Raw genomic sequence first — 15020 nt, 5'->3', positions numbered from 1 at the left:
TGACCTTGAGACAAATCTACAGGGGTTTTTCTTAGAGCCAAGATAAATGATGGACAGGAAAGTTGAACAAACCATACATCTCCTGAGAGGGAAATTCTTTCATCTGGGAAATAACGGATTTCCAGACAATGGCTTCTCCTCAACTATCTCAACTTCTTCCCCTCATGAATCTACAAAGACTAATTTTCATTAAACAGGTCCTTCCACATGCAAAGAGAGTCCCCAAAACATCCCCCAAGAATGTCTGTGACACCTTCCCATGTCATAGTCTGAGATCATAATAATATATATATATATAATTTATCATAACTAAAGAACAGTACAGTACGTGGCGTCTATTTTATAGTGTCAAGGAGATGTGAAATCAGGCACATAAGTGATTCATTTGAGAAAACACGTCTCATTAAATAGGAACCTGAGCATATTAGGGCAATAGCCCAACTGGACTTTCTTTAACACAACCTCCTTTTGGGGGGTACCCCGGCAACTGAAATTCTCAGCTGCCTGATAATTTACCTTTTGTCAGACGATGGAAGGCTCTTAGGAGGCTCTATCCTGATCGCGGGGTCCCATTCTCCAGGAGGAAGGACAATGACTTCATCTAGGAACTCATCGATGCCAGCAATCAGGTCGTGCCTGTCCTTTGCTTTATAGGCAATGTCATGGAACACCTACAGAACAGTAGCGGTTTGTTCACCGGGGGGAGAGCACGGCCTGCCCCACACCACATCAGGCCTGAGGAATGGGGTCCACAGTCCACAGCGGCCTCACCACAACCATGCTCTCCTGTGCCCACCACTCAGCCTGCCCCCGGATATGTAAGCATTCAGATTATCGCTTCAAAAATAGAAGAGGAGGCATGAAGGGACAGCTGTGCTTTTTATGGGTACTTCTCTGTCAATACCACAAAACAACCTTGCCTTTAGCTCCCAGTGCTATGGCCGCTGCTGATATAGCAGCTACGCGAGCCAGGTGAAAATGGTTTGGGAAACAGATTGAAGAGTTATTCCCTGAAATAAGAAGAGTTGGGACAAACAGAGGCGGATAATTCAAGAAGGAAAAGTTAAAGCTGAGGGTTAAGATCAGGTTAAGACCTAAACACTACAGTCTTCAAAGACACAAGTCATGTGAGATGTTGAAAAAAACTCTTAGTTACATGGACAGCACATAAATCAAAGGGATTTCAGTAGTGACCACCTGTCTTTGACCAAGGCAGTAATTAGACCCTGGATGGCCTCAGACACTGCATCTCTCATACAGAAGCTCCTCACTGAGCTGATGAGCTAGAAGTTCTCTACATACAACTTAAGTTTTTCTTTTCTTTTCTTTTTTTTTTGTAGAGACAGAGTCTCACTGTACCACCCTCGGGTAGACTTCCTCAAATTCTTCAGTCTTCAGAAGGGGAAACTGTCCAATGTCTTTACCTAATCTTAAAGGCTACTAAATCTCTTCTCCTGGAAAAGAATTACTGAATACTATCGATTAAGTGATATTAAACAGTCTGGGGTGTGCTCTGATAGGAGGACAGTGAATACCAGCCTGTCCTCTGCAGTGGACGCGGTCACCCTCAGCCTTGTTTCCTCCTGCTGTCTCCCACCACAGAGGCTGCAGCATCAGGGATTTCCCAGCCAACTCTGCAGATAAAGGCCGACACTTTCCACCAAGACATGAGAAACAGGCTATCTGGGAAAACTACAGAATATCTGTTAGGAGAGACAGATCTGACTGTCATTGCCCCTACTTCCTCCTATCTGGAGTCAGGTGACAGGACAGGAGCTAAGGGCAGGCCACACTGTTCACCTCAGTGACAGGAGAAAACATGCTGTCTCCGGCCTGTCGGGAAAGAGCCTTAGCTTTTGATTTATTATGAAGCAATTAAGTTAGACCAACCCCAACACTTATTAACTCCAAACTTTCTATCACATGAGGAAACAAACCCCACACTGTTTAATTTGCTGTAAGTCTATCACTTGCAGCCTAAAGCATTCCTAACTGACACACCTCAGGAGAAAGGATTTTAAAGAGAGAGAAGGAAATGATAAAAGTACAAAAACAAATATGAGGGAAATACACGTTCCCTTGAGGTGAGGCAGCAGCACAACTTCAAGGTTCTTGTCCAAAGAATAAAGTAACCATTTGAGTAGCCACCACGTAAAACTTCAGTAACTAAGAAGAAAAGAACCTGTTCTCCACTTAACATGTGGAAAAAACTAGTCAATCAATGAAGTCAAGGCAAAACATTTAGGGAAATAGTAAAGTAGAAAGACACAGAGGCAGAAATTAGTGATCCTGACTGCTAATTGTATTTCTCCTCCTGTGGGGTTAGCTCAGAGGGTGTCCTGTCTAAAATGCATACAACAAAAGTCATCATGAGAAGAAGGAGGGTCGTAGTTCCAAAGAGCCTGTAGTGCATCCTCTGCTGTGATGTTTGCTGGTGCATTTTAGATGCATGTCATTCCTTCTCACAAAATAAGTAAACTATAAATACACGTACCTAAGAAAAATGCACCATCCAACTTACTGTGCTTTATTTTTACAGAACCCATCATTCCTGAAATAATGTAGTATATGTACATTTTTAATTCCCAGAATATATCAAACATTGTTAGATAGAGTAAGTTAATGCAATGACCTGAACTTTTTAAAGAATATTTAAAATGTCAGTTTTAAGAAGTAAAAACATTTAGAAAAAGAAAGGAAAACATGTTTTATTCCAGCACAGAGTTTAGAATCCAAAACGGAAAGACTGACTGAGCCTCATGTTATGAGGGAGGCTGGGAACCACATCATTGTAGCTGAGTGACGGTGACACCGACTCACAGAAGAAAGACAGCGCACGTTGGCCCCTCACAGAGCCCGTCCTCCTGACTCCTACCTCATCGGACATCAAGGTGGCAATGGCTCTGCCAATCTCATGGTAGGACTTGGCTTTCCCCCTCGGGCCTAAGAGGATGAATAAGAACCTAATGGAAAAGGGGAGAAGCAGAGGCTGTAACACATTTCATCAACTCAATGCACATAAAGCTGAGGAGAATAAATCTTAACTCATAAGAACGTTAGGCACAGAGTTCCCCTGGAGAACGGGGGATCTTCTTCATAACACGGAGGACACTCTTTCACACTGTTGTCAAATGCCAGTCGTTCAGTTTATTTGGAGGCAAAGGAGAATTCAGCACTGACCCTGCAAAGCTTCCTCACAGCGCAGGGAGGTTTGTTTTATCCACTCTAGGAGTCACGCAGTCTTTCCTTTTTAAACTTTGTTTTCTATTTCTACTGACTTCCAGAATTTCTGAAGCAAACCCTTTCAGCACAATAATAGAAAGACTTAGTGTGTTCTTACTTTCTCCAGCTTCCCTTGCTCACTATGTGCAGTGACAAATAGTCCTCTCCATACTTTTAAGAAATGGTTCTACCCAGAAGTGGCCAGGAGTCTGCAAAAACCAAGTCTCCACCAATAAACTGCAGGCTGACAGCCAGAGCAGGAGAAGAGAAATGGAAGAGAAATTCAAAACAAAGCATCATTCACAGGCAGTTACAATCTTTGGAGGGTTCCCCCATTTCCATTTCCAAACATTTGTTCCTCCTTGATACACAGAGTATTGCTCCATAGCAAATAGATTCTGAAACACGCAATAATGAAATTATCAACACTTAAGTTCACCTCTTATCAAGTTAGAAAGAATCACTCACTGATCACAGGGCACATGAACTTATCAACACTTAAGTTCAACTCCTATCAAGTTAGAAAGAATCACTCACTGATCACAGGGCACAGATGTCCGTCTGCACTGGGGAGCAGGAAGCCTGATAAGTAAACGAGTAAAGAAAAAATGCAGAAAGTGAGGGGGACAATCCCCCACCTTGATCCAATGAGCACAATAAAGACAAGCCCATTACACAGCCCAAAAAGCACTGCCTTTCAAAGCCTGCGAAGTGTTCCGCATTTGTCACCTATTGAAATTTCCATTCAGTCCCTACCATGAGGACTGGTGTCCCATTCCAATAATGATAAAGAAACCCAGGCTGAAGGTTAACGGACAAGACCGAAGTCCGCACCCAGCAAGTGGCAGACACTGACAGACAGGCCTTCTGATCTCCTGCCCTTTCTCCACACAGTTCTGCCTGATATTTCCCACCCAACTGACAGACCAGGGTTGTGATTCAACAGCAAAATGCTATCCAGCAACGTCTGCTCTAGACCACTCCAGAGAAAGTCTGGATACATAGCCAGGGACAAGAAATCTTGGGAAAGATTTCATGGAACCAGAAAGGGTTTAGCACCTTTCTTAGCAGAATTTTATTTTTCATTTGTTTTTTGACAAGTACACTACAAAATGTTAGTGCCTATTCCAAAATGCCCTTGAATGTGTACTTAGCTTCATTCACATAAAATTCAACCCAAAAGACATAGAAAAAAAAAAAATCCCACAAATTAAGGACGTAAAAGGATGTCTGAAAGTGTGAATATTCGGGTTTTATGCAGAATTACCATAAACCATTTAGTGCTTATTTGCTGAGAAACCAGCTCTGAGAGCAGCGGCTGCCAGAGCAGATGAAACCACCGGCCCGATCAGAAGCTCAGAAGCCTGCTTCAGCATGAAAGGGCCATGCTTAGAGTTAGAGTTTAGTTCTTCCAACACAGAAGGCTCAGTGGATACCAGAACACTCCTTTCTCTAAGCCAGCACCAAGTTATTTACACATGGTATAAAGTGCTTCTTTATGATAGGAAAATGGATTTTTCTGAAGAAAGTAGTCACCCACCTGAGAGCAGCATACCTAACACTCCTAAACCACTAAGGCAAACTCAAGCCTTATTAAGAAACAGGGCACAGGCCGGGCATGGTGGCTTACGCCTGTAATCCCAGCACTTGGAGGCTGAGGCGGGTGGACTGCCTGAGCTCACGGGTTCAAGACCAGCCTGAGCCAGAGCAATACCCCATCTCTAAAAAAAAGGCTTGGCAGGACAGTGTCTGTGGCTCAAAGGAGTAGGGCGCCGGCCCCATATGCTGGAGGTGGTGGGTTCAAATCCAGCCCCGGCCAAAAACCGAAAAAAAAAAAAAAAAAATGCTGGGCATTGTTGCAGCCACCTGTAGTCCCAGTTACTTGGGAGGCTGAGGCAAGAGGATCACTTGAACCCAAGAGTTTGAGGTTGCTGTGAGCTAAGAAGCCACAGCACTCTACCAAGGGTGACCAAGTAAGACTGTCTCAAAAAGAAAGACAGAAAGAAGGAAAGAAACAGTGTGCAGACCCTGCTTCGCAGTCCACCCACCTGTCTGCAGACGGCCAGTTGTCCAGCAGGACACAAGGGTGTGGCTGTAGGCAAAAAGGGGCAGATAAAAAAAAAAAAGGCAGATGACGAGCCCCTTTTGTAGGGAGAACACCTAACACTGGGACCCTTCACTTAGCACACTGCTAAATCATGGGTTTCTTTGGCTTCCAATTTTGTGGTTTCAGTGTATCTAAATATTAACTTTTCAGTCGTGTAGCATATCCTAAACTGTCCCAGGACCTCTCCGAATCTCTTCCTACCTCTTCCTAGCACCTCCATCCTGACCATAGCTCACAAGCACACGTGGTGGAAAGATGTTTATCAAATGACTCGTGAGTTAATTATGAGGTCGACTACAACAACAAAGCCAAAATACTTCTTGTTAGTGGGAAAAACACTCTCAGTCATTAATAATCCTCAAACATAAACTGGCAGACACTGGGTAAGTATCCCCAAGTTGAGTGTCTTGAGAAGCGGGCGTGTTTATCACCACTCTCGGGTCTCTGCTCAGCAGCACCCATGAAGACTGAGCGGGGGCAGCAGGTCACAGGTGTCGGTTATACAGTGTCACACTGCACCCCCCACAGGAGAATCACACTGGCCCAGGAACCCAGGCAGAAAGGTGTTATTTTTCTTTCCTGGATAATTTTTACTTTTTAAAAAATATGTTTCTTGATTAATGGAATATCACCAGTTGCCAGAGAATAGCAACATGGTGACACAGCAGACAGTTAAAATTCTTGCATTAATCTGATCAGGAGCAATTTGGTAAATCTATTTCCTTAAAATGATATACAAAGGGAAACTGAGGAGCCACAAGCAGCTGGGCATCATCTCAGGTCAGGAATTTCATGGGCAGGAGCAAAGACCCTTGGGAGGACTCGCACTGTTGAGAGATGCAGGAAACTGGACACGCAGACCCGTCCAGCAGCTGGCACTCCCCTGCCTGGACCACGTTCTCTCCACTCAAAGCAGTGAATGCTGCAGCGACTATTATAACTGGAGCACATTCTGCCAAACTCGGCTTTTACAGTATGCTGAAAACTCCTTTTGTGACAGGCTATTTTCTATCAATAGACAGATTTTTTTTTTTTTTTTAACAAGAAGCTTTCTTCTTTATTAACAACTTAGAGTAAGTATCACATTTGTGTGACTGGAAGGGGAGAGAGCATATTGACAGCTCAGAAAAAGTACTTTATGTTGCTGAGTTCAGTTTATTCACTCATAAATAGAACTAAGTCAGAGTTGGAATTTTTAATGATCCCTGGTTATCTCAAGAATCTTTGCAAGGCCCTTCTCTACTTTAGTTGAGTTTTCACATATAGCTGGTTATGCCTGTGGAGGACGCCTCCAGCATTGTTCCCAACAGAAGGGACTACTTAACATGAGCCACATCCGCAGCCAATGACCTATACTCACATTTACAAAATCATTATAGGCAGAAAAGAGAGAATATCAGAAAAGACGCCAGCCTTCCAAACCACTCGGCTCTCCGGGGAGGGACGTACACCTCTCTCCTTCTTTATGTGGCGCAGCATGTGCCAAACCTAGACCCTCTTGTCGCAAAACAGCAGTGAAGCAAATAACACATTATTTATCTTCAGCAGCTTTGAAAAATGTGCCTAACCTACAGTTTCCACAGTAGACTCATGAGAACCACAAACCTGTCATGGCCGACCAGATCACGTGTGGTAAACAGGACCCAGCAAGTAAACTGGTGAACACAACAAAATTAAACCAGCAGGGCTTCATCCCAAGCCCTTTAATAGTTTTTTAAAATATTTTTGACAATTAGGCATAACTACTTCTCTTAGAGAAATAATCATAAACTGTATACTAATTTATAGTGCTACCAAAAACGTGAACACGAAAATCCTTTAAGGTGACTAAAGCTTACTGAATTTTTCTCTAGTAAACAAATCAAGACCATAAAAGGACAAACCAATTCAGTTTTAAAAAATTATTCTTTATGGGAGAATCCTAAGACATTTTATTCGCAGCCATCTACACCTCCCCAGGGTCTTCTTAAGTCTGGCTGCAGAGTCAGAGCCCAGTGGTTCTATTCCCTGCAGTGCTGGTGACTCCTCCCTTTGCCTCCATCCCTCAGCTGTAAACAATAGTGAGAATATTCATCCTCTACATGGCTTAAAAACATGAGTGAGTGGTAGCCTCTATGGACAGATAGAAGATGGCACCAAGAAAAGTGCTTGTGAGATGCAGGAAAACCACAGACATCTCCCACCAAGCCACCAGAATCAAAGAACGGAGCTGCAGGTTTGCCCATTTTCACGTGATCGGCAGGGAGGCCCCTTATTTATACACAGACACTGTGGTCCGGCTGTGCGTGGAGGCCACAGCAGAACAGCCACAGAAAACTTGTGAACTCTACACAGAAAACGGGAGCTGCCAGAGCCACCCATCCCACAAGGCCCACGGTAGGAACACTACTTATTAGAATGTAGGAATAATAGTAATAGAAGCATAACTTTCTGCCACTTTAAAGGGAAAATGACCATTAAAATGTGCATGAAAACAGGCTTTTCAGGATCCCCTGCAGTGCAACAGAGTAGCATGTATGTTAAAGGGCATTGTGGAACCCAGACGCCGTTTTTTTATGACGACTATCACATTCCTTGTGGGATTTCCTTTATTGGATGTCACAAGATTCAGCCACTGTAAATGTCCCCACGTTACTTACACACAAAAAGCTAATGAGACTCCCTCCCCCATGATTATAGCTGGCACTAGTTTGGAGGACAGCAAAGGGATAAGACTATTTCCTGGGAAAATGTTCCTGTGCACAGACGTACTGTTCAGATTACTGTCCTGAAATAGTTTTATGATATTACTGAATTGCGTCCCCTCGACTTGCTGGCTCCTTTTGTGAATTCGAATGAAGCTGTATTTCTCCTCAAGAAGTACAAGGAAATAAGGCAGCCAGGAGCAGGTGATAAGCAGGACACAGAAATGATCACGGTTTGCTGTTCAGAGCATGCAGATTACTGTTAGACAAAAGGGCTTTTGTAATATTTTTTATCTGTAGTATCTAAAGAAATACGGTAATAAAAATGAAAAAGCAAGAGCAATTTTCTTTATCACTTCTCTGCATGTTTTTTCCTTCAAGCCCCAGTAAAATTAGTCCAAAGAGATAGAAATAAAGCCACAGGGCACTGAGCTGGGCTTGGGCTGTGACTGAGCCAGCTGTGCTCCAGGTGATCGCACAGACCCCTGACGGCCAGGTGACCACAGATGACACTGCGAGCCTCTGCTGGAATGTGTTCAAGCAAAAAGCAAACTCACAGAAAACACAAATCATGATGACAGCAGTGACTGAATAGGCTTGGATCATTTCCTTTCCACTGCCCGCTGACTGCCGTAGGTATCCTTCCTATTTTCAGTGTCTAAGACATAAAAACAGGCAAAAATGCCTGTGCGATCATGAAAAATGGCCTGTAATCTATAGATTTTGAGGCCTTAAGAAAATATTCCAGTTTTCCTCCTTGCTGGGCCCCTGGGCCTCTTTTCACTAGTTAATCGTGTTCAGACCACCTGAGGAGGGAGGACTCACAGCCTTCCTGCTCACCTGGGGACACCGGAGCACAAGGAGAAAGTCACCTTGCCTGGGACCCAGGACCCACAGGAAGCACACTCCCTCCATGAAAGGTCTACTTATGTATTAATTTTCTGATGTCAACCTGCAGATTACAACTGTTTCTTTAAGTTCTTCTGTAGAAATGCTAACTTATATTCTGTTCATTGCACTCCACGAGCCAGCTTCCCCAGTGTGGAGCTCGGCTTCGGCGGGAGATAAAGAGAACGTCTCCAAGGTGTCATGAAGTGTGATGAGCAAACAACTGTAACATCAACACACTTCCTTTTAAAGTAAAAATGTATTAACAGCAACACATGCAGACTTAAGTGTGCAGTGCGGTGCCTTTTACGTGTGTGTATTTACACAAATATGCGGTTATGTGTGAACCCACTATCAACTTACTGATAAAACAGAGCAATTAAAAGCAACTATGACCTCTGACCCATTTACTAACTGTTATGGCTCAGTTTCTTCATATGTAAAAACTGAATAACTATAGTTTGTATCTTAAAATATTACTGTAAGGATTAAGTAGAATGATTTATAAGAAGAGACCAGTATGCCGCCTTATAAATTATTATAATTTCTGCTATTATTACTATGTAAGTGCCAAGTAGACTGATAGTATGGAAGTCAGACTGAGCTGTTATTTCAGACTAGAGCTGCCACTGTTCTCAAACTGGCTATGTCCCCACCCTGCCGACTCCAGCGGAGAGGGAGGTCCCCTGGATGCCCCTGCAGACCAGGGGGTCAAAGGTCAGCTTACCTGGTAGGGACAGGGACCTCAGTCAGGGCGCCCAGCATGACAGCCTGCTGGAGCCGGACAAAGGCGATGAATGGGGTATCCAGAAAGTCCACCTCCCCCACTAGCACGTTAGAAGCTTCTGCATCACGGGGCAGCTTTTTCATGAATTTATTCTTCAGCTGCATGGGAAGAGACAAGAAAACAACTTATTTCCAGAGCAGGAACAGAAAGAGACACCCCAGGATCACTCAGAAGAAATTACTTTATATGTATAAATCCACGTGCAGTATGTTCTAGGGAGCCGCTTTTATATCATATTTACCCATCCTATGGTAATAAATATCTGTCTATACCTTGAATTCAAACATACTGAGGACAGAAGCAGAGCACAGGACGCCTCCATCCACTTGTGTACTCATCCACGCACCGAGAGCTCCTCCAGCATCTCCTGTGAGCCAGGCTGTCATCTAAGCCTGGGGGTTCAGGGTGGGGCAGACTGATCACATCCCTCCTTAGGCTCATGTTCCCACGGGGGAGAAATAAAACATGCCCTAAAGTAGTGGTAAGCACCAAAACAAAATGAAACAGGTGAGAAGGGGCTGCATTAGTCAGGGCCCAGGGAAGGCCTCTGAAGAAACACACCGGACAGCAGGGTGAGGGCACAGCCAAGCAAAAATATGGGTGAAGAACTTCTAGGCAAAGCAAATTGCAAATGCAAAGCCTTTCAGACACGAAGGAGCCTGACAGAGGAACAGAAAGGAGTTATGTGTGGTGGAAGCCAAAGGAGAAAAGGAGAGAAAACAGCACTAAACAAAGCTGCAAAAGTCAGTGGGGACCAGGCTGCAGGACCTGAAGGCCACAGGAAGGAGTTCTAGAAGTTCTAGGTGACAGGTGACAGCTACCTGTCAAAAGTCCAAGCAGGACGGCAGAGCAGGAGACGCGTGTTTGGGAAGCCTCACCAGTGAGCAGTGCGCAGGGCCGGGGACAGGATGGCACGGTCCTGAGTGTGAGTGCAGGACAGAGGGGCAGCAGGTGAGCCCCAGGCCACTCTACTGTTACAGGGACCGAAGAAGACAGAGGCAGAGAGCGCTGAAACAGCAGTGAGAGAGGAAGGAAATGGAGACGTCGCCCACAGGGGCATGAGGCAAGCTCTGTAAAGTGTTGTCAGCCCGAAGTTCATATGGGTGGAAACTCGCCCCACAGTGCTGGCCCTCATCCTGGCTGGTCTGCAGAGCCCCTCGGTGACTCACACCCTCCACACAGCAGGAATGGACACTGGGAACTCCAGGTGGCATGTGCTGACGTCACTGTTGGATCCTTTTTAACTGAAGATATTATAACACTTTGCAGCGTGAACCACAGTGATCTGGTGGGGACAGAGCAGGGCTCTGTGAATGACGGAGAAGGGGCCACACCCACCCATCCCTGGTGGGCATAGGCTCTGGACAGGGACACACAGTCTAGCAGCCCCACCTGGGGAAGGCAGGCTGTCTAGGCACAAAAGGGGAGGTTTGGTGGGGTGGCGGTGAGGGCTTCCGAGGACGTATTTTCACAGTGAAATATGGGTGGGCTAATGGTGGGGGGTGTTGAGAAGAGAGAAGAAGACATAGAGCCGTTTTCATAAAGACTGAAGGCTGCTTAACACAATCACCTTGAAAGCTTTTCTTGTAGATGTTACTCCCGCATACAAGTCAAGGAAAATATTTCAACAACTGTACGAGGATAGAGAAAAGAAGTTTGGGAGACCATTCAAAAGACCTCTGATGTATCCTCAGCCAGTGTTAACGGTCCCCGCACCAGAGGGTCAAGAGTCCCAGCACACTCAACACAAATGTCAAGAGCAGTACTTGGTACTTTCTGCCACAGATTACCGCTAAGATGGAAATGGACGGCATGACCCAATTTTCCCCATTAATAAAAGGGTTCTACTAACGTTTGAGTTTGAACTTCCACTTCAGAGTTCTCAATCAGGGAACGGAAGTGACATGAGAAGTAATCTCTATAGCTCCATCACTGTCAGCAGCATTTTATAGCATTTTCTCTTTAATCTGGTACTTTATGTAAGAAGAAAGGGTGAGGAAAGGCAAGGAAGTTAGTGCTAAGAATTCAGTGGGAATGGGGGAAAAGACAAGGTATATGTTTTCAGATCCTGGTATACGACCACTTTTGCAGTGTAAGGAATTTTCCAAGGTTTCTTCCATTAATCCTCTAAGTATGCTAATATTAAAATAACCTTTCAAATGTCACAGATATGAAAAGAGTAGCTGTGGGAACTCTGAAAGTGCTCATACCTGAATCACATTTGGCTGTTTCTTGAGAATATGAGCAAAACTGAACGCTTTACACGTAACTCAATTGTAATATTATGAATGGATGGAAGGAAAGGACTCTACAGCACTAAAAACCAGGCCAGAAGACTAAAAATGCCCCAAACTTAGAGAAGTTGTTAAAGTTCCACTTAGGACCTGCTGACTGTCTGGAACTGTTGCAGCAGCCACCTGACCCGCAGCAGAACGGCCGCCAAGTTCCACCCCCACAGAGCTGTACAGTGCTGTGAGACATCACCAAGATTCCTGTGCCCAGCCTGGAAAACTGCAAGTATATTCTGAAGGAAATTAAAGACTTAAACTATATTCTGTATGCTTAAACTGTGCTTGTAGGATACTCATGTTCTAAGAGAATCAGCAGCTATTCTAAAACAAAAATGTGTTGGTACCAGAGAAGCCCCAGAACGCATCCTGGCTGCTCTTCTCCTTAGGCACCTGCTGGTGATGAGCCAGTCTCGTGCCTCTGAACACCTCCCACACGCTGAGGGCTCACGTCCCCAACTCCCGCCCGGCAGCACCTCCACCTGGGTGTCTAACAGCTCACACTGACATGTCCACATGGGGCTCTTCCGATGTCCTCCCCGACCAGGTCCTCCCACAGTCTCTCCTGTCTGGCTAATGGCAAGTCTATTCTTCCATTGTTCAGACCGAAAACCTCGTTGTCACCTTCAACTCTTCTCTTTCTTTCTCTCATGCCACATGTTCAGTCCATCAGCAAATCCTGTTGGATTTATATTCAAAATGCATCTGGAATCTGATGATTTCTCATCGCCTGCCCACCCTTGTGCAGGTTGGCCCACTTCCGTGGACGGAAGTCTGACCACGCCGTCGCTCCTCTGTTGGCTGCGAGGCACGACACCAGGATCTTCACCCAACAGCCAGCCCTTACCAGCTGCCCCTCAGCACCTGGATGGTCCCCACTGCCACTCTCTCCAGGTCTCCTCCACGCTCACACTCCAGCCCCCACGTCCTCCCTCAAACTCGCCAGCCTCACTTGCCGCGGCCCTTCCTGCCTGCTGTGTCCTCCCAACGGAACAGTGTGAGACCCCCTCACTTTCCTCCGTTACTTGCCCGTTATCTTCTCACCAGAGGAGATATCTTCAGTAACTCTCCTTGGCCACCGTAATTAAAGTTTCAACTCCCTTCTCCCCACTGATAGTTCTTACTCCTCTTTTCTGATTTATTTTTTTCTTCCTTGTATTTAACCACAGTCAAGCATACCATGTTTTTGCTTATATTTTTCCTAGAATGCTCTATTATCCTAGAATTTAAGCTCCCAGATGGCAGGAACATTCACTATTCTGCTTAGTGTGGTGTTCCCAGTGCCTTGGGAGAAAGGCTCAGTAAAAATCTGTCGAGAGAATGAATGGTGGCTATTATTTATAATTTTCCAAATAAGCTTTCCTAATTCTCTTCTTAAAGTAGTCGATTCTACGTGTGAGCGAGCAAAGGCCTAGTTATGGCCGATATTAGGAAGCTCCTCCCCACAGAGGAATTGGCGCAGAGAACGGACGCGCAACTCACGCAGAGACCAAATCCTTTTGGAAAAATTGATACTTAAATATGTAAAAAATCAATACTTCCCCTGTCATGCGAGGATGTTCCCCACTATATGTCACAGGACTGTGCACACCAGGGGAAAGTGACGGCAGCACCCAGAACAGAACCAAGTCAGGAGAGAAAAACGCGTGAGTACAGGGTCTGCTTCTCAGTCAGGCTCCTCACTCCAGGCACACACCAGAGGCTTCTCAGCCACAAGGCGCCTCAGTCTCCTCCAGGTTTATGTTAATTTGAGGTGTACTTCTGTCCACGGCAGAACCAGGACACCACACTGTTTGTCAGATAAACTTAGGGAACATCAGGCTGAATAAAATAAGTAAGTTTCTCTGCTCCAGATTTGTTCAGAGCCTTTCACATGCCGTATGCTAGGAACACTCTCTCCCGGGAGGCACAGTGTGAAAAGAGATTAGAAAATGCTACTTTAGACAGATATTTTCTCAACTTCCATCTATCCCACTCTCTACTTAAATTCATGAGTGTCTCAATGTTCAAGGCCTGGAGGCAGGTCGGCACGTTAGAGCACAGACAGACCCTACTCCCCTGAAGCTGACCGTCCCCTGGAGAAGCAGCAAACACAGCAACAGCTGTAATGAAAGAAGAGCCGTAAATACCACACGGAAACTGCATGGAGCAACACACGGCCACCAGATGCAGCATCCCAGCTAGTGCCAGAGTGCAGAGGACGCTCGGCCCCGAGTCAAAGTCTGGCTTATCAAACACTGATTCACCTATGTTATCTTGTTCAAGTACCCCAATAATATCTGATAAAGGAAAAAGTACACATATGAAAACCAATTCTGGCCTTACACAATAAACCATGAACAATAATAAAACACTAAAAAAAAACCTATAAAGATTAAATGAAAAGGTAAAGAATAGACCAAGGAATTATAAAGAGCAATAAAAGATAATGAAAACAAGAACAGAATCCAGAGGTTTCAAATCTGGTTGAAAATCACCCAATAAAAGTATCTGGATTGAACTCAAAACACAGAAGTTGGACATTCCTTTCTTATAGATCATTAGCTGCTTTTCCAAGGAATACCCAGCCTACATTTTATGCAGCGTCAACTACAAGAACACACACAGTGAATAACAAAAATTCTTTAGCCAATTTTTACATCAGAGAAATGGATTTCAAATGGCTGCCTGTGGAGCTACAATCACTAAAGAAACTCTGGCTAGCTCAGTGATTTTGTGATCACCTTAAATCTTTTCCAGGTACATTTCAGCTTCCTTGGACACCAGCCTATATTCTTTCTTCCAGAGTAAACTCAGGTTATAAGTACTTACAAGCATACAGCTTGCTCTCTGCCACAAATGTTTATTCTTACAATTCTTTTTTTAAAAATAATATATTAACTCATTTAATCTTCACAACGATCCAATGGTACAATTATTACCCCCATTTTACGGATGAGGAAAACTTGATCAAGGCCACACAGCTGGAAAATGGAATCAAGATCTGATCCAGGGCCAGCTGACTCCAGGGTACACATCCTTAACACTAGGCTACATGTTATCCC

The 15020-nt window shown here is 44.7% G+C and overlaps 1 protein-coding gene across 3 annotated transcripts in view; it reads right to left on the bottom strand.

The window, feature by feature from the left end:
- The window catches only part of SLC4A4 (solute carrier family 4 member 4), a 394952-nt gene that overhangs the window by 96822 nt on the left and 283110 nt on the right, over nt 1-15020 (bottom strand). For all 3 annotated transcript variants that reach the window (XM_053566691.1, XM_053565978.1, XM_053567426.1), the window contains exons 8-10: nt 9629-9786; nt 2876-2963; nt 517-671 (exon numbers count right to left, since the gene is read on the bottom strand). In XM_053566691.1, coding sequence (XP_053422666.1) covers nt 517-671; nt 2876-2963; nt 9629-9786 — 401 coding nt within the window. The remainder of the gene's footprint in view (nt 1-516; nt 672-2875; nt 2964-9628; nt 9787-15020) is intronic.

This window comes from Nycticebus coucang, chromosome 1 (assembly GCF_027406575.1).
Source record: "Nycticebus coucang isolate mNycCou1 chromosome 1, mNycCou1.pri, whole genome shotgun sequence".
NCBI lineage: Eukaryota > Metazoa > Chordata > Mammalia > Primates > Lorisidae > Nycticebus > Nycticebus coucang.
Note: the sequence above shows the minus strand (reverse complement) of the source record. Positions and strands in the feature narration are given on the sequence as shown.